The sequence below is a fragment of the Chrysemys picta genome, chromosome 1 (genome assembly GCF_011386835.1).
Source record: "Chrysemys picta bellii isolate R12L10 chromosome 1, ASM1138683v2, whole genome shotgun sequence".
Taxonomy (NCBI): Eukaryota; Metazoa; Chordata; order Testudines; family Emydidae; genus Chrysemys; species Chrysemys picta.
In genome coordinates, this window is record NC_088791.1 from 143,964,681 (window position 1) to 143,992,218 (window position 27,538).

At 47.8% G+C, this 27,538-nt stretch overlaps 1 protein-coding gene across 3 annotated transcripts in view; it reads left to right on the plus strand.

Annotated features, from left to right (window-relative positions):
- Positions 1-725: 725 nt before the first annotated feature.
- The window catches only part of ACRBP (acrosin binding protein), a 74,771-nt gene continuing 47,958 nt past the window's right edge, over positions 726-27,538 (plus strand). For 2 of the 3 annotated variants that reach the window (XM_024111147.3, XM_065585766.1), the window contains exons 1-2: positions 726-2,870; positions 14,210-14,304. In XM_024111147.3, the coding sequence (XP_023966915.1) occupies positions 2,858-2,870; positions 14,210-14,304 (108 nt within the window). In that variant the 5' untranslated portion in view covers positions 726-2,857. The other variant, XM_042855077.2, reaches the window with a different exon arrangement.

Genomic DNA, 27,538 nt, shown 5'->3' on the forward strand with positions numbered 1-27,538 from the left:
ACTGGGGGCGTGTGACATTCCCCACATATCTTCTAGTTATGCCTCTGGAGTTCTTCTTTCCTGTCTGGCCAATCTGACATAATGACTGTTCTCCTGTAGGAGAAGTGTGAAAAACAGGCCACAAGCCTTCAGCAGGTGGGTGCATAACTGGTTGAAAGACTTCTCAAAGATTGTATATCAATGGTTTGCTGTCAAACTGGGAGGATGTATCTAGTATAGTCCCACAGGGGTCATTCCTGGGTCCAGTACTAGTCAATATTTTCATTACTGACTTGGATAATGGAGTGGAGAGTATCCTGGTGTTCCGGGGCTGGAGCACCCACGGGGAAAAATTAGTGGGTGCTCTGCACTCACCAGCAGCCAAGCTCCGCTCACCCCCTGCCCCACTTCCTCCTCCTCCCCTGAGCATGCCGCATCCCCGCTCCTCCGCCTACCTCCCAGTGCTTCCTGCTGTTTGGCAGCGTTAGCACGCTCTGGGAGGGAGGTGGAGGAGTGGGAACGTGGTGCGCTCAGGGGAGGAGGTGGGAAAGAGGTGGGGCCGGGGCCGGGATTTGGGGAAGGAGTTGGAATGGGGGCGGGGCAGGGGTGGGAAGAGGCAGGGCTGGGGTGGGGCCTCATGGAAGGGGTGGAGTGGGGGCGGGGCCGGGGGCAGAGTGGGGTCGAGCACCCACGGGAAAGAGGGGAAGTCGATGCCTATGCATATAAAATTTGCAGAGGAGGCCAAGCTAGGAGAGGTTGCAAGCACTTTGGAGGACAGGATTAGAATTCAAAATGACCTTGACAAATTGGAGAATTGGTCTGAATTCAGCAAGATGAAATTCAGTAAAGACAAGTGCAAAGTACTACACCAAGGAAGGAAGAATCAGATGCACAACTACAAAATGGGAAATAACTGGCTCAGTGGTAGTACTGATGAAAAGGACCTGGGAGTTATAGTGGATCACAAACTGGATATGAGTCAATGTGATGCAGTTGTAAAAAAAAGGCTAATATCATGCTGGGGCGTATTAACAGGAGAGTTGTATGTAAGACATGGGAGGTAATTGTCCTGCTCTACTAAGCTCTAGTGGTGAGGCCTCAGCTGGAGTACTGTTTCCTGTTCTGGGTGCCACACTTTAGGAAAGATGTGGACAAATTGGAGAGTACAGAGGAAAGCAACAAAAATGATCAGAGGTTTAGAAAAACTGACCTATGAGGAAAGGTTAAACAATTGGGCATTTGAGTCTTGAGAAAAGAAGACTGAGAGAGGACCTGATAACAGTCTTCAAATATGTTAAGGGCTATTATACAGAGGACAGTGATCAATTGTTCTCCATGTCCAAGAAGTAAAGGGGTTAATCTGCAGCAGGGGAGATTTAGGTTAGATATTAAGAAAAACTTTCCAACTAGAAGGGTAGTTAAGCTCTGGAACAGGCTTCCAAGGGAGGTTGTGGAATCCCCATCACTGGAGGTTTTTAAGAACAGGTTGGACAAACACCTGACTGGGATGGTCTAGTTTACGTGATCCTGCCTTAGTGCAGGGGGCTGGACTTGATGACCAACTGAGGTCCCTTCCAGCCCTGCATGTCCATGATTCTATGAGTATTTGAAGCACTGTATCTGCAGAAACCACTTATCTGTCACATGAAGGAATTTGGCTTGGGTAATGTGTTCAGGTTCCTCATGAAACTCCTCTGTTCTGCATGCTCTCAAATCAGGGGGCTGGATAATTTCCATCCCAAAATACTGAAAGAACTGACTCACAAGACTGTGAGTCTAGTAGCAAGGATTTTTAATACATCTATCTGTTCAGGGTAGTAGCATATGACTGGACAGTAGCTAATGTTGTATCTATATTTAAGAAAGGGAAAAAAAGTCATCCAGGCAACTACAGATCTACTAGTCTGACCTCAGTAGCACACAGGGCTTTAGAACAAATTGTGAAGGAAAAAATAAGTAAATTAATGGAGGTAAATGGTCAAAGGGATTTAATGCAACATGGGTGTAGCAAAGGCAGATCATGCCAGACTACCCTGATTTCCTTGCTTGAGAAGATAACTGATTGTTTTTTAGAGAAGAAAAGTGCAGTAGATCTAATATACTTGGGCTTCAATAAAGCGTTTGACACGGTACCACGTGGGATGTTGTTAGTTAAATTAGGGAAGATGGGGATCAGTCCAAGCATTGTAAGGTGGATAAGGGAGTGGCTAAAGGGGAGAAGGCAACAAGTTGTGCTGAAAGGTGAACTATCGGACTGGAGAGAGGTTACTGGTGGAGTTCCTCAAGGATTGGTCTTGGGACCAATCTTCTTCAATAATGTTATTAATGACTTTGGCACAAAACAGAGGAGAATGCTAATGAAATTTGCTGATACAAAGTTGTGAGGCTTTGTCAATACAGAGGAGGTTCAGAATATTGTACAGAAAGGTCTGGATGACCTTGAAGACTAGAGTGACAGAAATGGGATATGAAATTCAATAGTACAAGTGCAAGGTCATGCTCTTAGGGTCTAATAATAAGAATTTCTGCTACAAGCTGGGGACTCATCAGTTGGAAGCCACAGAGGAGGAGAGAGACTCGGTTGTGTGGGTTGATCACAGATTGACTATGAGCCACCGATGTGATGTGGCTGTGAAAAAGGCAAATGTGATCCTAGGGTGTCTTAGGTGAGACATTTCCAGTAGACATAGGGACTTATTCAGATCCTGCTTTAGGGATGGGCAAGCTGGGCCACCGCCCAGGGCGCGGTATTCAAGAAGGCACCATGCTGGTACCTCCCACCCACCTGACCTGCTGACAGCCAGCAAGGCTTAGAGGCAGCCAGGCAAGCACGGCAGTGTTTGGAGAAGAGGGACAGACCGACCTGCAAGGGGGGCAGATGGACCAGCCAGGTAACTCCTCTGAAGCAGGGATGCCCCTGCTCCACTGCCATCTGCAGTCATTGCTGCTCCTCCCCCTCCCCCACCCCATGGAGCTGCCCCTGGCCAAGCTCAGACCTGGAGCCTCCCTCCTGTCTGCTGTGCAGAGCGTGCGGGGGGAGGAGGCAGTAGCCTAGCTAGTGGGGTGCAGGGGAAGCAGCCGCTTCCCCTCAACACGTTTTCAAAAAGCGGTGTGCCTGCCGGCCGGCGCTAAGCTCCTGCAAGCCAGGGGGGGCAGCATGGCCAGAGGAGCCATGGGGAGGGGGTGGCACGACCGGAGGAGCGAGGCGGGGGGCACAGCAGGGTGGTCCACAGCGCGGCCGGCAGCCAATGAGGGGAGGGGCGGCGGGCGCGGCCGGAGGAGGGGTGCAACATGGTGGCCCGCACAGCATGACTGGCAGCCGCAGCTGGAGGAGCGAGGGGGGGGGCGCGTAGCAGGGCGGCCCGCACAGCGCGGCCGGCAGCTGCGGCCAGAGGAGTGAGGGGGGGGGCGCATCAAGGCGGCCCGCAGCGTGGCCTGCAGCCAATGGGGGCGCGGCTGGAGGAGGCAGAGCGGGGGGGCGCAGCATGGCAGCCCACACAGCGCAGCCGGCAGCCACGGCCGGGGGAGTGAGCGCGGCTGGAGGAGGCAGAGTGGGGTGGGGGGGGCGCAGTAAGGCGGCCTGCAGTGTGGCCTGCAGCCGTGGCCGGAGGAGCAAGGGGAGGCGCAGCATGGCGGCTGGCAGCCAATGGGGGGGGGGCGCGGCACAGCCGGAGGAACCAGCCAGGGGGTGTGTGGAGCGGCCGGAGGAGGAGCCAAGGGGGGCGTGGCCAGAGGAGGAGCCAATGGGGGGGTGCCTTTTTTATGTTTGCTCTCCCCTGCTCTTAGATCCTGGCTACTTCACTGGGAGGAGAGGGGCGATGTTGGCGTATCCCCCTCCCCCCACCTGTGTACCCAGGCTCTGCTCTGCTGAGCTGGGGTGGGGGTCAGGGGGAGCATGTGTGTGCTGGTGCCTCTGGGTCCAGAGTGGGAGCTGCCAGTGCTGCTGTTCAGGCTCCTGAATGCTCTTCTTAAAGAGACAGTGCGCTGACACAGTCACTCAGGCACACACACACTCCCCTCTCTCTCACTCACATTCCTCCCAACAAACACACTGCCCCCCCCCCAAAAAAAACCCTCAGAGCTGTGGGGGGGACAGTGGGGCCTGGAGGTGATGGGGGCAAGTTGTGGGGGTCAGGGGTGATGGGGGGAGCCATGGGGGTTGGTGTGATGGGTGGGGTGCCCATGGGGGTGCCATAATATAAATTCACCCAGGGCACCATTTCACTGAAGCCAGCTCTGATTAATGCCATTGTACAAGGCATGGGTCAGACCTCATCTGGAATACTGTGTGCAGTTCTGGTCACCCATATTCAGGAAAGATTAATTTAAACTTGAATAGGAGCAGAGAGGAACTACTGTGATGATCAGGGGAATGGAGGGCCAGTCTTACGAGAAGAGACTTTTTGTTTAGCCTAGCAACAGAAAGCGGAGAGGGGATATGATTGCGCTCTATAAATACATTAGAGGGTAAACACCAAGGAGGATGAAGAGCTACTTAAGCTAAAGGACAACGTTGGAACAAAAACATTGGGTATAAACTGGCTGTGAACAAATTCAGGCTGGAAATTAGAAGAAGTTTCTAAACATCGGGGGTGGGGCGGGAGGGGGAGGTTGGCACAGCCTCCCAATAAGAGTTGTGGGGACAAACAACTTAATTAGTTTTAAGAGAGAGCTGAACAAATTTATGAGTGTGATTGTATGATGGGGTTGCTAGTGATGGGGTAGGGCTTGACAACCCTAAGGTTCAGTTCAGTTTATGTCTTATCTTCATAGAATCATAGAATATCAGGGTTGGAAGGGACCTCAGGAGGTCATCTGGTCCAACCCCCTGCTCAAAGCAGGACCAATCTTCCTAAAGCTCACACCTCAGGGTTTCAATGAGTCACTAATAGAGGTCAGGGAGGAATTGGTTCCCTCCCCACACAATGTATGCTGTTTTTTTTTTGTTTTATCTCCTTCCTCTGAACTGAAGCATCAGGGATGGCCACATCTGGAGATGGGACACTGGGCAGGGTGGGCCAGGGATCTGAGGTGGCACCAAGCATTCTATCTCAGGTGCTTGGCTGGCTGGTTCTTGCTCAATGATCACCATATGTGAGGTTGGGAAGGAGTATTCCCTCAGGTCTGTGTCCACATGGATATGATCACATCCCAGGAGATACTGTGCAAACCTGGTGGATGCAGAAACAATGCCTAAGTATTCCTTCTTTGACTAAGTATAATTACACTTCGTTGCAGTGTCCCACAGTGGCAACATGCTACAGGCTAATCATGCAATAATGATTATTCCAATCCACATTCACTGGAATCACATAGTTACAGGTTCCTTTGCATGTTAGGACCTAGGGGAGGTGTTGTGACAAAGTGGGGATTTTCCCTTGTTATGTTGTATGAGAGTCTTACTGTTGAGCCTATGTGAGTTTTACTATTTTGCATGAATACTGTGTTTGCCTCTTCAAAGGAGTCTCCACAACCAAATTGTCATCTGCAATTACATTAACCACCTCAAGTTCCTCTAGCACTTCATGAATCTGGCACCAGAGATTAAAGCCAAATGTCATTCATAGCCATCTAGATCTGCCCAAAGAGTCCAGAAAGATGTTGAATAGGTGCTTTCTTCGTCAAGTGTTACCAGACAGAAACCATCTTTAACATCTAAACAGAAAAGAACATTGCCTTTGGCAAGATCCCTTCTGTTGTTGGTAAAAAAAATAATGGGAGTGTTGTAGAGGTTTTTGGAGGTGTAGAGGATCAGTATTCAGGCAGTTTGCCTGTTTTTTATATAAGTACCATGTTGCTTATGTAAGGGGACTGTTATCCCCTTACTAACATTCAGTGGGGGTGTTTTGGTTGGCTAGCTCCCAGCACAAACAGGGGAAGGGTCGATGGAAAATGAGGACCCTGAGACTGACAGTCCCCAAGGGCAATGGGGAGAGGCCAATGCTCCAGGTCAGCCTGATTGACAGGGCGGGCAGACTAATCAAGGAGTCAGGAGGCCGGGAGGCCCCATCCTCCGTGTGAGCTGGACTGGCCTGGGTCAGACAGAGTGGGGCCGAGCTAAGGAGAGCAGGGGCCCAGGCTAAGCTGCTGGGAGCAGAGCTGCAGCCCCAAAGCCAGAGCACGGCCCAGAGAGCAGACCTGTCCTGGGGGCAGAGCTGTAGCAACCGGAGCCAGAGAGGCCAGAGAAGCAGCCCAGGGAGCTGGAGGCAGAGCAGCAGCAGCAGCCATGTTGAGGCAGAGTGGAGCAGTCTGGAGCTGGGTGCGGTGAGCAGCTGGAGAGAGCGAGGGGGACCCTGGGCAGTGGGCCCAGCACAGGGAGCAGGGCCGGCTCCAGGGTTTTTGCCGCCCCAAGCAGCCACCCCCCACCTCCCGCAAAACAAAAAGCAAACAAACAAAAAAGCCGCGATCGCAATCTGTGGCACTTCGGCAGGAAGTCCTTCGCTCTGAGCTGGAGTGAGGGACCCACTGCCGAATTGCCACCGAAGAGCTGGTGTGGCCGCCCCAAGCACCTGCTTGGTAAGCTGGTGCCTGGAGCCGGCCCTGACAGGGAGACACCTCAGCCAAGAGGCACTGCAGGCCAGACTTGGAGGGGGATCGTAACCCTGACAGGGCGGGGGCGACGCTGGGAAGAAGGGTCCTGCCACCTAGAGCCTGAGAGCATGTGGCCACACCGTCAGAGCAAGGGTCCGACCCGCAGTATCCCTGCAGCACAGCCAGGGCCTGGGAAGGAGGCCTGGGACCTACTACAAGGAACAGACTGACATTCCAGAGACACTGTGATGTTCCCTGCCACAGAGCGGGGTGATGTGTTTCCTTCAACCTTTCCCATTTTTCCTTATTCCTTTTTAAACTAATAGTTAATTAAATAAACTGTATTGCTTTAAATCGTATGTAATGATCAGTGGGTCAGGAAAGCATCCAGTGCAGAGAGAGCACCCTGGAATGGGGACACCTTAGCCCCTGACCTAAATGACCACAGCAAGGTTGGGGGTCGAGTCCCCCAGGAATCCTAGGCCCAGCCTTGTTGGGGTTATGAGCAGGGATGAGCTCCCAAAATCCTAAGAACCAGTTCCCTACCGGGTCCACTCGTTCTGGGTTTTCGGCAGCATTTCGGCGACAGGTCCTTCACCCGGAGCGAGTGGACCCCTGGACCCCATCCACCACCACCCCGACAGACCTCGGAACTCCCACGCCTACCCAACCTCCCCTTCCCTGGCCCTTGACCGCCCCCCCCCCCGAACCTCCGCCCCCTCCAACCGCTCCCTGCCCGGCCTCTGCCTTATTCACCCCCTCCTCCCAGCCCCGTCCGGGCCCCCTTACCATGCTGCTCAGGGCAGCGTATAATTATGCCAGGTCATGCCACGTGGCCCGCTGGAGCTCACAGCTCAAAGCGGCAGGAGCTGAGCTGCTCAGAGCGTTGGCGCTGGCGGCTCGGCATGCTGTGGCTCTGCGGGGAGGGGGAAGCGGGGGAGGGGCCAGGGGAGCCTCGGCCTCCCCAGCTGGGAGCTTAGGCAGGGGACAGGATGGTCCCGCGGGCCAAATGTGGCCCATGGACCGGAGTTGTTTGCCTACCCGCCCGTCTCTTTAACAGTCAGTTCTACACTGGCTTCTAAATTTAACAACCAGTTCTTGCGGACCCGTGGGAACTGCTCCAGCTCAACACTGGTTACGAGGACTCTGCCAGACAGGAGAGTGCAAGGGAAGTCCTCAAGGGCAGACAGGCCTCTGGGTGAAGGAAGTGAGAACGAGGACTCAGATCCTTTTGCTAGTCCATTTCACTGGGGTAGTGCAGAAGCCAGGAAAGTTCTTCACAATAGCGGGACCATTTCCCCGCTTACACTTATCCAGTCTGCTGGTCATGTTACTTTCTTTCAGCCTCCCAGCTCTACCAGTATGTCAGTCTGTTTTTTAAGTTTCTCTCAATGTGACATTTGTCTGAACTGGGTGCCTGGGGTGATGCCTGACAGTTTAGTTCTGCAAACAACTTGTTTTGTTTGCATTTCACAGCCCTAAAGCAGGCGGTGGTGAAGACAAACTCATCTGAGGACGCATGCCATTGTCACTTCCCACTTGCTGTAATTATAGGACTGTTATCCATTATATGGCACTGTTTGCATTCTTTTACAAAATGATTTATTTCCGTGCAATAAGCACATGTAGCAACATATCCCAGACATTTGCTTTTTTGAAGGTTTCTTCTTCCACAATTCATGCATTGCTTGTGCTTGTCTTCCTTTGTAGACTGTAGTCTTATTTCTTGTTTTAGTCTGTTTGCCTTTGTTTTGCATGTGGTATATGGGGGGAGGGATAGCTCAGTGGTTTGAGCATTGGCCTGCTAAACCCAGGGTTGCGTGTTCAGTCCTTGAGGTGGCCACTTAAGGATCTGGGGCAAAATCAGTCCTTGGTCCTGCTAGTGAAGGCAGGGGGCTGGACTCAATGACCTTTCAAGGTCCCTTCCAGTTCTAGGGGATAGGATATGTCTTCCATTATTTTTAATGCTTTAAATTTTTGTAGCTGTTTCTTTACTTCTTCACTGCTACCACAGATGTCAACAGCCTGATTAAATTCCAACTCAAGACTGTGGAGGCATATGTGTTCTGATCTTTTCTTGGGTGTTCAAAACTATATGATTTCTAACAAGTTCACCTGCAAGTGAGCCAAATGTGCATGACAGTAAGTGGGACAGCCTGGCTGCATACTGGTCTAGTTTCAGTTTTATTTTGATCACAGTTACTGAAAACATACCTCTCATATTTTATATTTCTTTTAGGCACACAGTATTTTTCCAAAGCATATAGGAGGATTTTGACAAAGCATCTAGCTATATATTCTCTTCCTGCAACTGCTAGTTGTAAATGTTGACAAATGAAGAGCCTGTCTGCATGGGAAATTTTACCAGTATAATTATATAGCGATAATTATATTGGTATAACTCACGGTGTGTTTATTGTTATCCCAGAACAAGACTGCCCTTTTCTGGTTTAGTTTATACCACTTCCAAAGTGACATGAGTATCAGGTGGGGGGCTACCACGATTGGGGAAGGTGTCCCAGGTCCCAGCCATGCGCCTGGGCACAAACACTTGACTCGCCCTGCAGGGAGGGAGTGAGTGAGTGAGTGAGTGTGTGTGTGTGTGTGTTAGATTGAACCCCTAACAAGCACCACACTTAAGAATAGAACAACACTTTTATCTAATGCGGGCAAAGCCAGGAGCAGCCCCAAGTCAAGCTCCTTAGCAGGGGTTACACAGAGTTGAGCACAGCATATAGCAAAACAGCTCTTCCCACCCCCACACCTGGCTAGATACACAGACTCTCTGCTCTGTGCCAATGCAATCCCCTTCCCCCTTTAGGTCAGTCCACACTCTCCATGCTTTCTGGCAAGGTGCTGGCGTGCACTGTGAGCTCAGGGTGGTATGCTGCTCATGTGTCCTCATCTGTCCTGTCAGCTCCAGGCTGAGAGTTTACAAGAGTCCCCTTTTGCAAGCAGCTTCCTCCCCTCACTCAGGGCTCTTCCTTCTTTGTTTTCTTTCTGGGTTTCCCAGGCTGGACTCCCAGGCCACCCCCAACCCCCATTCACTCAAATCCTCCAGAGGTCAGAATTAATGCTGTATGTTTGGTTGGAGAGGGGGAAGTGCCAGTCCATCTGATTTGTGCAGAGTATAAGGGACTGGGAGGGGAGGGAAGGGGAAGGTGCCAGACCCACAAGAAAAATTGGAAAAAAGTCGCTCTTTTTCTGCAATAATGAGTATCCATGTAAGGAGTTACACTAGGGTGACCAGACAGCAAGTGTGAAAAATCGCGTTGGGGGTTGGAAGTAATAGGAGCCTATATAAGAAAAAGCCACAATTATCAGGACTGTCCCTATAAAATCGGGATATCTGGTCACCCTAAGTTACACTTATTCTCTAGCTGTGTAATGATGCCAGTAAATTTCCCTGTGTCAAAAGCCCTAAGAAGCAGCCCTTAGCCATTGCTCCATTAAGGCCTTGTCTACACTACAGAGTTAAATTGACTTAAGTTACGTCAACGATAATAAGCTGCTTTAATTACATCAGGTTTCAGAGTAGCAGCCGTGTTAGTCTGTATCCGCAAAAAGAAGAACAGGAGTACTTGTGGCACCTTAGAGACTAACAAATTTATTAGAGCATAAGCTTTCGTGGACTACAGCCCACTTCTTCGGATGCATATAGAATGGAATATATGTTCCATTCTATATGCATCCGAAGAAGTGGGCTGTAGTCCACGAAAGCTTATGCTCTAATAAATTTGTTAGTCTCTAAGGTGCCACAAGTACTCCTGTTCTTCTTTTTAATTACATCAGTTTTGCATGTCCACACAACACTCCTTGTTTCGGTGGAGTGTGTCCACAGTTGTTGCTCTTGCATCAACAGAGAGCGTTGCATCGTGGGTAGCTATCCCACTGTGCAACTCGCCACCCTCCGTCACCCTCTGCTGCTCAGAGCTCTGGGAACCGATAGCATTTTGTGCCATTTTCAACAGTCTTTGTAAACCGTGCACCTGCCATCTCTGCCTGACAGCATGGATCCTGAACTGCTGACCAGTCTGTGATGTGCATTATGAAAACAATGCGGCTGATCTGCAATATCCGCACTGCGAAACAGAGGATGACTCGGTGGTGCCTGCCCTGCTGTCTGCCATGGAAACAAAGAATTCAAGATCACTGCTGTCATTCATGGAGCAGCTGCACATAGTGGTCTGTCAGTACTGGGCTTGGGAAACAAGCACTGAGTGGTGGGATCGCATCATGATGTAGGTGTGGGATGACAAGCAGTGGCTGTAGAACTTTCAGATGTGCTGTCATAACCATAAAGGGAAGGGTAACAGCTGTCCTGTGTACAGTACTATAAAATCCCTCCTGGCCAGAGACTCCAAAATCCTTTTCCCTGTAAAGGGTTAAGAAGCTCAGGTAACCTGGCTGGCATCTGACCTAAAGGACCAATAAGGGGACAAGATACTTTCAAATCTTGGGGGGGAGGGGAGGGGAAGGCTTTTGTTTGTGTTCTTTGTTTGGGGAGTGTGTTCGCTCTCAGGACTGAGAGGGACCAGACATCAATCCAGGTTCTCCACATCTTTCTAAATAAGTCTCTCCTATTTCAAACTTGTAAGTAAATAGCCAGGCAAGGCGTGTTAGTTTTCCTTTGTTTTCTCAACTTGTAAATGTACCTTTTACTAGAGTGTTTATCTTTGTTTGCTGTACTTTGAACCTAAGACTAGAGGGGAGTCCTCTGAGCTCTTTAAGTTTGATTACCCTGTAAGGTTATTTCCATACTGATTTTACAGAGATGATTTTTACCTTTTTCTTTAATTAAAAGCCTTCTTTTTAAGAACCTGATTGATTTCTCCTTGTTTTAAGATCCAAGGGGTTTGGATCTGTATTCACCAGGGTATTGGTAAAAGGTTTCTCAAGGCTTCCCAGGGAGGGAATCCAATTGGGAAATGGTGGCAGCGGACCAGAGCTAAGCTGGTAGTTAAGCTTAGAAGTTTTCATGCAGGCCCCTACATTTGTACCCTAAAGTTCAAAGTGGGGATACAGCCTTGACATGTGCAAAGCCACCTTCCAGGATCTGTGTGCGGAGCTCGCCCCACCCTGTGGCACAAGAACACCAGAATGAGAGCTGCCCGCACTGTGGGAAAGTGAGTGGCGATTGCTGTGTGGAAGCTGGTGACTCCAAACTGCTACCAGTCAGTTGCGAATCAGTTTGGAGTTGGAAAATCCACTTGCGGTGATGCAAGTGTGCAAGGCTATTAATCCCCTCCTGCTACAAAAGACTGTAACTTGGTAATGTGCAGGAAATAGTGGATGGCTTTGCCGCAATGAGATTCCCTAACTGCAGCAGGGCGATAGATGACACACATATCCCCATTTTGGCCCCAGGCCATCTTGCGATGGAGTACATCAATAGAAAGGGCTACTTCTCCATTGTCTTGTACGCGCTGGTGGATCACCGAGGCCATTTCACTGACATCATTGTGGCATGGTCAGGGAAGGTGCTTGATTCACGTACCCTTTCAGAACACTGGCCTGTACAGAAAGCTGCATGCTGGGACATTTTTTTCCAGGCCAGAAGATTCCAATGGGGGATATGGAAATGCCCACAGTGATCCTGTGAGACCCAGCCTATCCCTTGCTCCTGTGGATGGGAGCCAGATGGGGAGGATAGCCAGAGCCCAGCCAAGCTGTAGTGAACCCCAGTGTTCAAGCTCGCTTTGTCCCTCCATCAGACCCTTTCATCAGATTCCTAGGTGTGTGTCCCGACTGCTTCCCACAGCCCACACTTAACTTCCACCTCCCCCGCAGCCCAGGGAAAATGTGGCTCAGCCCCCCTGCTGAGAGGCAGGGAAGTCTGTATCTCTCTGGGTCATTGGTTGCTAGGTGTGAACATCTTAGTGAATGGATTTAGCATTGTCTTCTCAGATGCCCCACTGATGGGGATCAAGGCCCAGGCAACTAGGTGACACCCATATCTATCTATATCACATCTAGTGGATGGGTCACTACAAAAAGTAATTTTTCCCTCTGCTGATACTCACACCTTCTTGTCAACTGTTAGAAATGGGCGAAGTCCACCTTGATTGCATTGGCCTCATTAGCACTACAAAAGTAATTTTCCTCCTTTGATATTCACCCCTTCTTGTCAACCATTGACACTTCCACCTTAATTGAATTGGCCTTGTTAGCACTGACCCCCCACTTGGTAAGGCAACTCCCATCTTTTAATGTGCTGTAATATTTATACTGTTTACTGTATTTTTCACTCCATGCATCTGATGAAGTGGGTTTTAGCCCACGAGAGCTGATGCCCAATAAATTTGTTAGTCTCTAAGGTGCCACAAGAACTCCTCGTTGTTTTTACCCATATCTATGTCTCTTCACCTGCCCTGAGAGCAAGCAGTCCTTTCTCCGCCTCTAGGTAACAATGCAGCACATAAGGGAAATTGAGGCGTGCACAGGCTGCATACAAATTTCAAAATTTTATTGAAGCTAATGTTAAAAAAATTATATAATATTTAGAATGAGAAAAGAGTATCTGTACAACTGGGTATAGTTCCTAGATTATCCACAAATACAAAGTTTGTTTTTAAAAGTCATATGATACATAGAGTACATAATCAGCAATAACCCAAATTTAGGTGAATAGATTTAACAATACAGTTTAGATATTAGAATCTGAATACTTGGGTACATCACTTATTAAAAGTTGTACAGAGATTTGGTTGTGGAAAGCAAAATATATCAATGAGTGGAGATTGTCCCTCAGTAATTGAGAATTAGATTGGTTGTCCATTTGGAAAATACAATCCATGAGGAAAGTAAACAATTCCCACTCTGTCACAGAGGTCCATAGCAGGTGGTCAAACTAGGCCATAAAATGAGGCACTCCCACAGATTGACATAGGGAGAGTATATAGCAGCCAGGAGACTGCCTGAGCATTAACTGCACAGAGCTCTGTAGCTTAGCTCTAAGGGGTGCTTTGGGTCCCCATGCACACATTCAGCATTTTCTTCCACATCCAACAAACAGGTGCCCTTGCCTTAATCTGTGTAAGTAGGGGCATTGCCAGCAGATCGAGAGACATGATCATTCCCCTCTATTCAATATTGGTGAGGCCTCATCTGGAGTACTCTGTGCAGTTTTGGGCCCCACACTACAAGAAGGATATGGAAAAATTGGAAAGAGTCCAGCGGAGGGCAACAAAATGTTTAGGGGGCTGGTGCACATGATTTATGAGGAGAGACTGAGGGAACTGGGATTGTTTAGTCTTCAGAAGAGAAGGATGAGGGGGATTTGATAGCTGTTTTCAACTACCTGAAAGGGGGTTCCAAAGAGGATGGATCTAGACTGTTCTCAGTGGTAGCAGATGACAGAACAAGGAGTAATGGTCTCAAGTTGCAGTGGGGAAGGTTTAGGTTGTATATTAGGAAAAAACTTTTTCACTAGGATGGTGGTGAAACACTGGAATAGGTTACCTAGGAAGGTGGTGGAATCTCCTTCCTTAGAGGTTTTTAAGGTCAGGCTTGACAAAGTCCTGGCTGGGATGATTTAGGTGGGGATTGGTCCTGCTTTGAGCAGGGGGTTGGACTAGATGACCCCCTGAGGTCCCTTCCAACCCTGATATTCTGCGATTCTATGATCTGGTTCATACACCTGTGGGCAGGGGAGTGAATTCCCTGTTAGTATTGACACCTCATCTCACTCTGTTTCTAGGTCCTATCTGTTCTGACCTCCCAGATGCCTTGTGGTTTCAAACCTTCTGCCAGTTTGCACATTATCGCTGCTCCAACCGCAAGTACTACACCAAGGTGAGGGGGGGGGGATTAGAACAGTGGCAGCGATGGCTTTTGGTGGGGGGGGATTATCACAGTGGAGCAGAGGGTTTTGAGGGGATTATTGCAGTGAAAGGTATGGGGTTTGGGGGATTATTGCTGTGGAGGGGTGAGGATTTGGGGGTATGACCGGGGTCCTAGTGCGGGCCAGCTATGGTTACTAAATTAGGGCAAACTACAAAAAATGGGGCAGCCAAACCCCAAAAAGCTGGTGGATATTCCAATACTTAGATTTACCAAGCCAGCATAAAACACCTACTTTATTACCTTACTGGTTACTCAGAAGTCCAAACAACACAGTTCTCTTAAAGTGATCCAGCCTCAGGCCTCCATCCAGGTACTCACGTCAAATATGATGATTTCTGATTTCTCATCATATAAAAGAAAAGGTTCTACCAATCCCAAAGGACTGGACACATTACCTCCCAGGTTAATGAATGTTTCAGATCTTACCCAAATACACCCTACAGCCAATTCTTATTAACTAATCTAAAATTTATTAAAAAACAAAAGAAAGATGGTTAAAAGATGAATATACATACAGACATGAGTTCAATTCATTGAGGTTTAGATTCATAGCAGAGATGGTGAGCTTTGTAGTTCAAAGAGTTCCTTTAGAATTCAGTTCATAGGTCCAAATATCATATCCAGGGCGTACCAGCATAACTGGGATCTCAGTCTTGCGACTCAGACTTCCCCTGTTGAAGTCTAAGCAGATCTGCGATGACAGAATCAGGACCCAAGGATCTTTTATACAATTTCATGTCCTCTTTGACAAGTTGGGATTTCCTCGGGGAACAAAAGGTAATTAGGATGACTTTGAAGGAGGTCCATCACCGGTACTTAGCTATACGAATTAACATAAGGCCATTTGCTTGTTCCTCCACCATTCTCAGTACATTTCAAAGAGAGATGAATACAGAGAGATCCCATGTTTACTGTTCTTTTGACCTCTGAACTATCAGAATACAGCATAGACAGGGACTGTTGATTATGTTGTCCATCCTACTCCTACATATGTAAATACACAAAAACACAAACATTATCTCCCACATGTCCTCTGTGGGTTATTTATTTTTCAGGATGTTTAACCCTTTCTAGCCATGCGTTACAGGGGGATTATTGCAGTAGAGAATATCATAGAATCATAGAATATCAGGGTTGGAAGGGACCTCAGGAGGTCATCTAGTCCAACCCCCTGCTCAAAGCAGGACCAATCCCCAACTAAATCATCCCAGCCAGGGCTTTGTCAAGCCGGGCCTTAAAAACCTCTAAGGAAGGAGAGTTCACCACCTCCCTAGGTAACCCATGTCGGAGAAAAACAGAGTTCTCACTATTTGTTTAGGTATAGCAAGTCAGATGCTTTATTAACTCTCACAATTGCGCAGAGGGAGAGAGCTAAGCAGGTCTCTCAACAGGTAAACAATTACAGCAAGCATTTATACCTTTTGTTACAGACAATAATGAGCAACAGTTGCATTTTGTTTATACATAGGCCATCTTGATATCTCATTTCCTCACTTGTTTTGACTCTTGCCAACATACAATATTTTCTATACTTTATCTACACAAGGTCTTCTACACCTTATCTATACCAGGTCATAATGACTTCTTACACAGTTCTTTCTCACCCGCCTCACACAATCCTCGCTTCTACAAATCTCGCGTTATCAGGGTTACAGTTAGCCTGACTCTTGCTAACGAACTGTCATGTATTGCATCCCCTTCTGTCAGTTCTTTCTCTGCTTCCACAACCCCCCCTTTTGTACTACTAGTACAACAAACATTTTCAAATCTCTATTTGCATTAAATCTCGGAATTCAGATTCTACATCAGATGCTTCAACCTTAGGGGTTTTGATTGGATGTAATGACAATGCATGATGAGCATGGACATGAAAGGTATTACTATTATTACGTCCTTTACAACAACAATAACATACTCCTGCACAACACAAGCAATAACATTCCCATAGCGATAATATGATGGGGTTGTTGTACAATCTTAGTCATAGAACACAATACATCATACTTAGTACATAAGGTGGATACTCTATAAGCTGTCTGAAAGGCATACTTTTTAACTTGATACATATTTTGAAGCATGTGAATTTGCCCTTGTACTTCAGAGATTTTCTGAACCTCTGGTAACAGTGAAAGCAAATTTTGAAATCGATCAGGTACTAAACTAGTCCAATTAAAGGGTATCTGGAACCTAAGGACTACTTGCAAAATTCTATCTGCAGGCCAGTAAATAATATGATTGCCTGCAGTGGTAATGAGATTAAAATGTATGTCTTGCAATGTGGTGGCTTTAACATACACACAGCTATCATTAGCTTAAAAAATAAGTGTCCTGTCAGGGTAGTTCCTTGTCCCCTACCCTCCCAGCAAACGTAGTCATGAAGAGTAACAACTTCTCCTGGCTTCAGTTTATGGATACACTGAAGCTGTGGGGGTTGTAACGGCCAAAATGTCCATTGACTCCCTAACCCCATCCAAATGTCAGATGTAATCCCAGGAGCACTAACTAAAAATCGATTGGGCATACCAGGAGGTCTAATTTCCCAGATGTCTCGGTGAATTACCCAATCCCACATGCATCCTCCCCATGGACCCGGCAGGATTCGGTATGTGGGAGCCCACACCCCCTGAACCGGTCCATATGCTTGGAAGGAGCACTGAGAACGTCCACACTTCCACCCAGAAAGTTTCCAAGTATGTCTCCATGGCCACAGATCAGATGGTACTCCTGATGTGTCTGTAAGGGCAGTGGGCCAAGCCTGGTGCTTTAGATCATTCCGAATGGCCATTAGCTGGTCATTCAAGAAATCCTGAATCTCTGAGCATGCTAGATCCCACTGCAATGCCTTCCCAGCCTCAGTGATATTCAATACCATCTCTGTCAGCAACTTCTGGGTCATTGAACTAAGGGCGGAAATAACATGTAACTCATCAACTCCAGCCTGTACCTGGGTTAGTTGTGCTCCAGAAACAAGGCCAATGGCCTTCTCTAGTTGCCCCAATTTCTCATCATGTTCTTGGTTCTTAAAAATATTCCAAACTGCTGCTGCATTATTGGCCCCATCCCAAAGGGATCCGGTCAAGTCTCTCTTCTTTCTAGAGGAAATAACCCAAGCCCTCTGTTGTGCTAATCTAATGGCAGCCCCCTGTGAGCAATTATAAATTCTTGGGGTTCACTGGTAGTGATATCATATCTCCACTGATCCATTCAATTGTTCGCTTATATGGGATATCCTGAACCTTAAAAATATATTTAAATAAATCACTAAAGTGTGAAGGCCTTAGTCATTGGTTTTATCAAATATATGGCATTGTCTGTATTTGGATGTGTTACAGGGGTAATAGTGTAATGGAGGAGATGGCAGGGGCAATGGCAACAAGGTGCCTTTGGTACTTATCATTTAAAATCCAATTAGGGAGGGCAATACATGCTGAAGGACTTATCCAAAACACAGGGCGCAGCCTGTAGAATAAACCCCAAAATCCAATCAATACCACGTTCCCAAGCATGGGTCCCACAAGTTTCTTCCTGCCAGTGTATAATTCTTTGTTTCTTCACCAGGGTCAGTTCTTAATGTCTCTTGTAGTCAGGAATCCCTGGACTTTGTGGTTTCAGTGAAGCAAGTGTTCCTTCTTCTCTTTTCCTGAAACAGTGTGGTTTAGCATCATACGGGGAGAGGTTACTAGCACATCACCCTGTAATGGTTTTGCTTCTTCTAGAAAAATCCAGAGGCACAGTAGGTCTGTCAGTGGACAAGGGAGAGGTTACTAGCACTTCACCTTGTCTTTTTTTTTTCTTTCTTTCTTTTTCCTGCTGTCCAGAAGACACAGCAGAGCTAGAAGGAGAAATAGGCTTATCATCAGTCGGAGAGTCCTCCCGAGGTGGAGGGGTCTTTTTACAGTGAGAAGCATGGGTCCAGGCAGGTAGTCCTTGGCACTTCACAGTGGTGGTGGTGGTGGTTAACAGGACTTGGAAAGGGCCTTTCCAGTGTGGAGCCAAAGCAGTCTTTCGTTGATGGACTTTACGTAGACTCAGTCTCCTTGTTTCAAGGAATGGCAGGGCTGCTAGGGTCTTTGGGTAGCACTTCTTTTATCTGTGAGAAAAGAAACCTAACACATTTCATTAATGCCTGGCAGTGTTTTGCAGATCTCATAGTTGCTTGGGCACATTCAGGCCCCCCTTTTCTTGGCTATCAGCCAAGTCTTAGCTGTGGGCAGTGTCCTTGGATGGTGCCAGCATCTTATCTTTGTGTAAGGGGACTGTTGCCCCCTTACTAACACTCAGTGGGGGTGTTTTGGTTGGCTGCTCCCAGCACTAAAAGGGGAAGGGTCGATGGCAAATCAGGAGCCTGAGACTGACAGTCCCCAGGAACAATGGGGAGAGGCCAATGCTCCAGATCAGCCTGATGGACAGGGCGGGCAGCTAATCAGGGAGTCAGGAGGCCAGGGGGTCCCGTCCTCAGTGTGAACTGGAATGGCCTGGGTCAGACAGGGTGGGGCCGAGCTAAGGAGAGAGCAGGGGCCCGAGCTGAGCTGCTGGGAGCAGAGCTGCAGCCCCAAAGCCAGAGCACAGCCCAGAGAGAGCAGAGCCGCCCTGGGAGCAGAGCTGTAGCAACCAGAGCCAGAGGGGCCAGACAAGCAGCCAGGAAGCAGGTCAGAGCTGGGAGCAGAGTCACAGAAGCAGCCTGCAGAGCAGACCTGTGCTGGGGGCAGAGCTGCAGCAACCAGAGCCAGAGAAGCAGCCCAGGGAGCTGGAGGCAGAGCAGCAGCAGCAGCCGTGCTGAGGCAGAGTGGAGCTGGAGCCGGGGCTGGGGCAGTCCGGAGCTGGGGCTGGAGCAGTCCGGAGCCGTGTGCCGTCCGAGTGTGGTGAGCAGCTGGGGAGAGTGAGGGGGACCCTGGGCAGTGGGCCCAGCACAGGGAGACGCCTCAGCCAAGAGGCTCTGCAGGCCAGACTTGCAGGGGGATCATAACCCCGACCGGGCGGGGGCGACGCTGGGAAGAAGGGTCCTGCCACCTAGAGCCTGAGAGCGTGTGGCCACCACCAGAGCAAGCGTCCAACCCACAGCGTCCCTGCAGCACAGACAGGGCCTGAGAAGCAGGCCTGGGACCTACAAGGAACAGACTGAACTGCCCTGACGTTCCAGAGACACTGTTTGTAATGTTCCCTGCCACAGAGCGGGGTGATGTGTTTTCCTTTAACCTTTCCCATTTTTCCTTATTCTTTTTTAAAATTAATTGTTAATTAAACAACTTGTATTTGCTTTAAATTGTATGAAATGATCAGTGGGTCAGGGAGGTGCCCAGTGCAGAGAGAGTACCCCGGAGTGGGGACACCCTAGCCCCTGTCCTGGGTGACCACAGCAGGGTTGGGGGTCGAGCCCCCCAGGAATCCTGGGCCCAGCCTTGTCGGGGTTTACGAGGACACTGCCAGACAGGAGAGTGGAAGGGGAGTCCTCAAGGGCAGGGAGGCCTCTGGGTAAAGGAAGTGGGAGCGAGGACTCGGATCCTTTCGCTAGCCCACTTCACCGGGGTAGTGCAGAAGCCAGGAAAGTTCCCCACAATAGCGGGACCATTCCCCCGCTTACATTTGGACTGAGCTTGCTAGCTATTTTTCCTCAGTTAACTCGTTCTGTTCTTTTTCCTTCTCCCCTTCTTGGCTTCTTTTAACCTACAAAGGAAACTTCCACTTTTCACTCATACGCCTTTTCCCAACAATGAACACATACACATTGCCATTATACAGTACGTTAGTCTTATTATTCAATGTATGCCATGTACACCCTTCCAGTAAAATAACTTTATTACAGAGCTTTGGAGCAACAAACCAGGACAAGCACACCCACTTTTGAGGAGTCCACTCGGTACAACCTCAGGTGTCCAATAGCTTTCCTCCCTCCCCAGCCCTCTAGCTAGAAATCTGAAGTAGCCAGAAGGATCCCATGGGCAATATGGGGAGTGCGTTAACCTTCCATGTCCTTGCTTCCAAAGACTGTTGGTATGCAAATTTTAACAACAATTTTTTTCAATTAAAAAAAATCTGGCCAATGAAGTTTCTTTTTCTTACTTAAGCAACTGTATTAGACTTTAGTATATCACATTTTCCTGATTTATCCAAACACTTTTTGTATTCCAAGTTGAATAAAAACAAGTATCTGCTTTTTGATTTAACCCTTCTATTTAATTTTGAACTAGACTGTCTTATGAAAATATTAAACCCAACAATTCTGGCCACAAGACAAACACCACAAGACAGGACAAAGAACACAAAAATAATTCCTATTGTACCAGTAAATGCATGGTACATTGAATGCTGTTCAGCTGGCATCCGTTTTCTCTGATGATCTGAAAGACAAAAGAACAGAGGTCTACCCCTTCTGGGTAGTCAGTCATTGCTTAAAATATTTCCTTTATATACACACATACTCTTGTTGATTTTAGACAAAACAGAGGAATTACCCCATATTTCCTTGTATTTGTTTCATAGGCAGCCCAGGTTTCAGTGGCTTCTACCTTATTAGTTAGAAAATTGCATTAATACAGATGCTTTCTGGCTTGCTTCCAGATCCAAAGCTATCCACAGCTTAAAAATTCTTATGTAAAAAGGGACACAATTAACTTTCCCAGACTTTGATTGCCTTTTACTTCTAACTCCTGCTTTCAAACACCCAGTGATCTGAAAGAGACAACACAACCTATATTGGTAGGTTTGCATTTCTTTTACCTCTGCTACAATATACACTGCACATGTTCTGGGGAAAATGCACATCCTCTCCACAATTCAATTTCCACAACACTAGCCACATCAATTTCTACACAAGGTGTAACTGTTTCTTTTGTGCTTACAAAATCTCCATGCACCCCTAGTAAAGTGACAGCTCGACCACACAGAGCCAGGGGCACTGTCCTTCTCTCTCTTTTTACCAGATCTTTTATCTGCTATTTTGTTACCCAAAAACAAATTCAAATCTTTATTCTTTCCTGAACACTGGGTAAAAGCCATTTACTTAACATATAATTCAAAGGGCTATCCTTAGAGGGTTTTACCAGAGACCCACCCATCTGCCTGCTGATACTCTAACAGAGAATTACACAGAGAACAGAGGGAATTATGGCCTAATAGGATCCTATTACAGGAATTTCTACTAATACTGACCGCTACAGGGGACGGGACAGAAGGATTCCAATTCGACCTCAGAGCTTCATTGCACGCGATGGCTTCCACTCTGAGGAATTACAAATGAGAGGCTCAGTTCCGTCCACACACCTAACACCTAAATGTATAAGACAGAAATTCATTAACTGGAGTCACCAGTAACTGTCACCAAAATATCGGGTCCACCTAGCTGAGAGCCAATAACAGCCAGACAGGGATAAGGAAGAGTTGCTTTATTCAGCAGAAGAAAGGAGAGCCTTGCACCTTGGTACAAAGACTCTGTCTTACACACATTTTACCATTTCAATTATTATCCTGGGGATTTGAAATCCCCCATGCTTATAATTACTTACTCCTTTCCTTCCACTATGCCCTCAAAGTTTCCAACCTGTTCTCCAATCTCTCTATCTATTGCCTGCCCGCTTCGGCCCGATCCTGCTTTTCTCGCTGAACCGTCCCTTCCATGGGCACCAGCTTTTTCACTACCAATTTAGATAGGAGGGTGGGCTTCTCAACTAGCCCCCACCCTTCCTGGTCTCTTCTCTTAAACATTCTTACTCACAAGGCTACCCGAGTCCTCCCTCGTGAGGCTTGCCACTTGGGCAAAACGCATGACCCATTGGCATTTAACTATTCAATTTTCTCTTGTGGCAAACACACTGCTCTTACAGCATATGCAAACACAAATGGTTAAATTCTGACAAGTCCCTGAAGGACCGGTACTTGCTTAGCCAGTGCTTCCTTTTCTGCCTGGAAGTCCTGTCTCAAGGCTTGCAACTTGCCCTGGGCGTAGGTTTGAGTTGCTGCCTGGTTCATGATCTATGCTCTTAATTGCTCAATTCTAGTTATCAAGTACACAACTCTTCCCTTTTCTCCAACTTCTCTATTGCCCAGTCCTGCTACGACTGGGGTAGATCCACCTGACACCCTTCCCGGTCAGCCGGGGTGGAAAGAGGAATGCTAAATCCCTCTCCGGTTCTCAGACTTACTGCGGCTGAGAGTAGGCACACTTTCATACTCACACACGTACGTCCAGACTGGCCACGTCTGTGTATAACGTTCAGAGAAGGTGCTGTGCAATCTCCAACTTGCTTCCTCTCTTGGGAGGGCAGTTCTTTTACACCCTGAGGTCTCCTGGGGCGTCTTTTCAGTGATTCCAGTCCAGGCCGGCTGCCTGTGGCTTCTTCAGCTTCCCCAAACCACGCCAGCTCCAGGGTCGCAAAGGCAGACTGTTGGATCTCACTGGACAGTTAAGCTTTGCAAATGTAATCTCAGCACTGTAACTTGTATTGCCTTTGGTTTGACTATGTCTATATTTTTTCACAGTCAGCTGGGGCCGAAAGCAGTTTTTCTTTGTACTTAGCCTGGTCTGCATTGATTCTTGACCTTGAACGCAGATTAACTTTCTCTTTATCTCTTTACCTTATCTACACAAGGTCTTCTACACCTTATCTATACCAGGTCATAATGACTTCTTACACAGTTCTTTCTCACCCGCCTCACACAATCCTCGCTTCTACAAATCTCGCGTTATCAGGGTTACAGTTAGCCTGACTCTTGCTAACGAACTGTCATGTATTGCATCCCCTTCCTGTCAGTTCTTTCTCTGCTTTCACACCCATTCCAGTACTTCACCACTCTCCTAGTGAAAAAGATTTTCCTAATATCTAACCTAAGCCTCCCCCCCCTGCAACTTGAGACCATTACTCCTTGTTCTGTCATCTGCCACCACTGAGAACAGTCTAGATCATTGTTCCCTCTAAGCTGTGTACATGTGCATGTGCACACAGATTCTAAACCGTGTGCACACAGCGAAACACCGCGCACACAAAAAATGAAATACTACATCAGAGCCTTTTGACATTGTTCGCCCGCCATCTATCAACACAGCCAGATTCTACTAGCTGGCAAGAGAGGGAAAGGGAAAGGAGGGCAATGAATTGTTCGTTCCCTCCCTGCCAGCATTTCGAACCTGGAACGTTGATCACATCGGGACCCACACATCTCCTTGTAGTCTCTTCATTTGGCTGTGTACAAACTCAAGTACATGCGAATAAGTCAAAATGCCTGGCCGTAGTTGCTAAGGAACTGTAAAGATTTCCCAGAAATGAACAAAGGTAAGTGTTGTTTTCGTGATTGAAATCTTTCAAAGGCATTGGAGTGCATACATTTATTTGTGATGTTTTACCATTTTCACGCATTTTTTTGCCGCGTTTTTTTGCTATGCACAAACTTCTGGTATCCTTATCTGAATGATCTCCCGTTTGCCCTTTTGTTGAGTCACGCTGTTAAGGGCATTGAAATAGTAGCATATAATAAAAGTATTAATTTTAAATAAACCAATCTAATAAAAAATCAATCCCAAAATGTCACTGTCTAGAGGTCTAAAGTGTAAAAGAACAGTGACTTCATTTAAATCTGGATGTCTGGATGAGACTATAGAGACGGTTACACCGAAGACACATAGTGTAATGCTTGTTAAACTTCATGAAATATTCACATATGATGAGGACAACGGAGTGGTTTGTGTATATTGGTTTGTGAGATGCCAGAGCTTTGGGAGAATTTTCAACAGGAAGAATGTGGAATGATGTATGGAAGTTGGATTTCTTAAAGCGTCATCTGTCAAGTAAGTCTCATATAGATGGTGTAACAAGACTTAGAAACAAAAACCCTTCCTTACGGAGCAGATTACTTAGCATGATTCTTGAAAGTCCAGCTGAAAAGCAGAGGAGGCAAATTAATCTTGAATGCAAGCACTCAAACCCAGAACAAATCAAGGTACTTACTGACAGTGTGTTGTTGGCTATTAAAATGAACCGCTCAATGCTTTCTGTTCAGGATATTAATGACCATATGAAAAAGTATGTGTGCATACCAGCGAGCTGGAGAAGTAAAAATTATGCTTTTGAATTTCTTGAAATTATCAACTGTACTGTCCAAAATAACCTCATGCATGAAATAGCATCAGCAATGTTTCATACTCTAGCTGTTGATGAAAGCACTGATATATCCATTAACAGATACTTGATACTCTACTTTAAATATAGATCAATAAATTCTGCAGACTATAAAACTTTGTTTGGTGGACTATTACTATTGCAAGAATATAATGCTGTTTCAATAGTGTCTGCAATCAAAGAGTTTTATAAAAAACACCAACTTGATCTAATGAAAATGGTGATGTTCACATCTGATGGTGCCTCCGTGATGTTGGGCAAACTCAATGGCATGGTGGCTCAGCTGAAATGTGATATTCCACACTTACCGGTAGTCCCGCAACATTGCATTGCACACCGGGAAGACTTGGGGATTTCCGATGCATGGAAAGAGGTCAAGCTGATAAGACACATCGAAACCTTAATGAGAACTGTCTATACGGTGTTCTGTCAGTCATCCAGGAGAAAATGCAAATTTCAGGAAATAGTGGATGCTTCTGAATGTGAGTCAGTGGCTTTCAGGCCACTCAATGAAGTGCGCTGGTTATCTAGGCACTTTGCACTTCAAGCAATTATTTGCAACTATAATCCTCTTCTGGAATATTTTGAGCAAGACAAAGATACTGATCCAGTTTCTAAATACTGCCACAAAAAGCTGAATACATGGAATACCGAATAACATTAGAAGTTTTGAATGATGTTTTGTCGGAGCTGGCTTCACTATCCATGCTGCTCCAGAAACGGGGCCTTACACCTCTTGAAGCATTTCACCTTGCCCGAGGTAAACTGAACAAGATCAGAAAACAGTACCTTGGAGAGTCAGTCTTATGGAGTGAGAAAATAATGAAATTAATACCAGTTTCATCATAATTTTCATAAACCTCTTGTGTGCACATTTGGCAGACAGGTTTCCAGAGGATGAAGTCCAGGACTGGTCCGCTTTTGATTGTGCAGCAATAGTTAAGTTAGGGTTACCATTCGTCTGGATTTACCCGGACATGTCCTCCTTTTTGTGTTAAAAATAGCGTCCGGGGGGGGGGGGAATTTGTAAATCACTAAAAACGTCCGGGATTTCCCCCCCCCCATGCAGAGCGAGGCGCGGCTGGGAGGGCTGCAGGAAATTCAGCTGCTCGCATGGGGCTCTGGCAGCCAGAGCCCTTCCCCCGCAGCTTGCCGGGCTGGACTCCGGAGCAGCTGTAGAGCTCCTCCTCCCCGCCCCCCACCCTCCCCCCGCATTCTGAGCTGGCCGGCCTGCCGGGCCGTTTGCATCGGGCCTCGGCAGCTCCTCCTCCCCTGCTACCCAGCGCCCCGCTCCGGCAGCACTGGGTGGGGTGGGACCGGGTTGTGTGTTGTGCTGGGGAGCGCAGCCACGTGTCCGGCTCCGCACAGAGCCCAACACCATGTTCTGAGCGGCAGGGTAAGGGGGCCAGGGGGCAGGAGAAGGGGCAGGGAGATTTTGGAGGGGGCAGTCAAGAGACGGGGGGGGTCGGGAGTTCGGGGGGGGCTTTTTGGGAGGGGTGGAGAAGGTTTTGGGCAGTCAGGATACAGGTAGGGGGTAGGGTCCTGGGGGCAGTTGAAGGGGGTCTTAGGAGGGGGCAGTTAGGGGACAAGAGGCAGGGAGGCTTAGGTAGGGGGTGGGGTTCTGGAGGGCAGTTAGGAGCAGGGGTCCCAGGAGGTGGCAGTCAGGGGACAAGAAGCGGGGGCGGTGTTTGGGAGTTCTGGGGGGGGCTGTCAGGGGGCAGGGGTGGGGAGAGGGATCGGAGCAGTCAATGGAACAGGGAGCAGAGGGGTTTAGATGGGTCGGGAGTTCTGGGGGGGGCTGTCAAGGGGTGGGGAGTGGTTGGATGGGGCGTGGGAGTCCCAGGGGTCCGTCTGGGGGTGGGGGTGTGGATAAGGGTTGGGGCAATCAGGGTACAGGTAGGGGGTAGGGTCCTAGGGGGCCAGTTAGGATGGGGGGAGGGTCTCAGGAGGGGGCAGTCAGGGGACAAGAGGCAGGGAGGCTTAGGTAGGGGGTGGAGTCCTGGGGGGCAGTTAGGGGCAGGGGTCCGAGGAGGGGGCAGTCAGGGGACAAGGAACGGGGGGAGGGTTGGGGGTTCTGAGGGGTGCGGGAAGTGGGAGGGGCAGGGGCGGGGCTAGGGCGGGGCTCCTCCCGTCCTCTTTTTTTGCTTGTTAAATATGGTAACCCTAGTTAAGTGTGACTTCCATTTTGGGATTCATCAGGTCAAATCCCTATGTTCAAAATACAAAGACTTTCTTGCTGAAGAGATTGTTATAGTCAGTCAATACAATGACTTCAGGTTTGCAGTAGCCGAAAGAATCAAAAGCCAATTGGTTTTAAGTTTCCCGGATATGGTGATATTTGCACACCAGAATGAATAGTTTCAGGATAAGAACATAAGAACATAAGAAAGGCCGTACCGGGTCAGACCAAAGGTCCATCTAGCCCAGTATCCTGTCTACCGACAGTGGCCAATGCCAGGTGCCCCAGAGGGAGTGAACCTAACAGGCAATGATCAAGTGATCTCTCACCTGCCATCCATCTCCATCCTCTGACAGACAGAGGCTAGGGACACCATTCCTTACCCGTCCTGGCTAATAGCCATTAATGGACTTAACCACCATGAATTTATCCAGTTCTCTTTTAAACTCTGTTATAGTCCTAGCCTTCACAACCTTCTCAGGTAACGAGTTCCACAAGTTGACTGTGTGCTGCGTGAAGAAGAACTTCCTTTTATTTGTTTTAAACCTGCTGCCTATTAATTTCATTTGATGACCCCTAGTTCTTGTATTATGGGAATAAGTAAATAGCTTTTCCTTATCCACTTTCTCCACATCACTCATGATTTTATATACCGCTATCATATCCCCCCTTAGTCTCCTCTTTTCCAAGCTGAAGAGTCCTAGCCTCTTTAATCTCTCCTCATATGGGACCCATTCCAAACCCTTAATCATTTTAGTTGCCCTTTTCTGAACCTTTTCTAGTGCCAGTATATCTTTTTTGAGATGAGGAGACCACATCTGTACGCAGTATTCGAGATGAGGGCGTACCATAGATTTATATAAGGGCAATAATATATTCTCAGTCTTATTCTCTA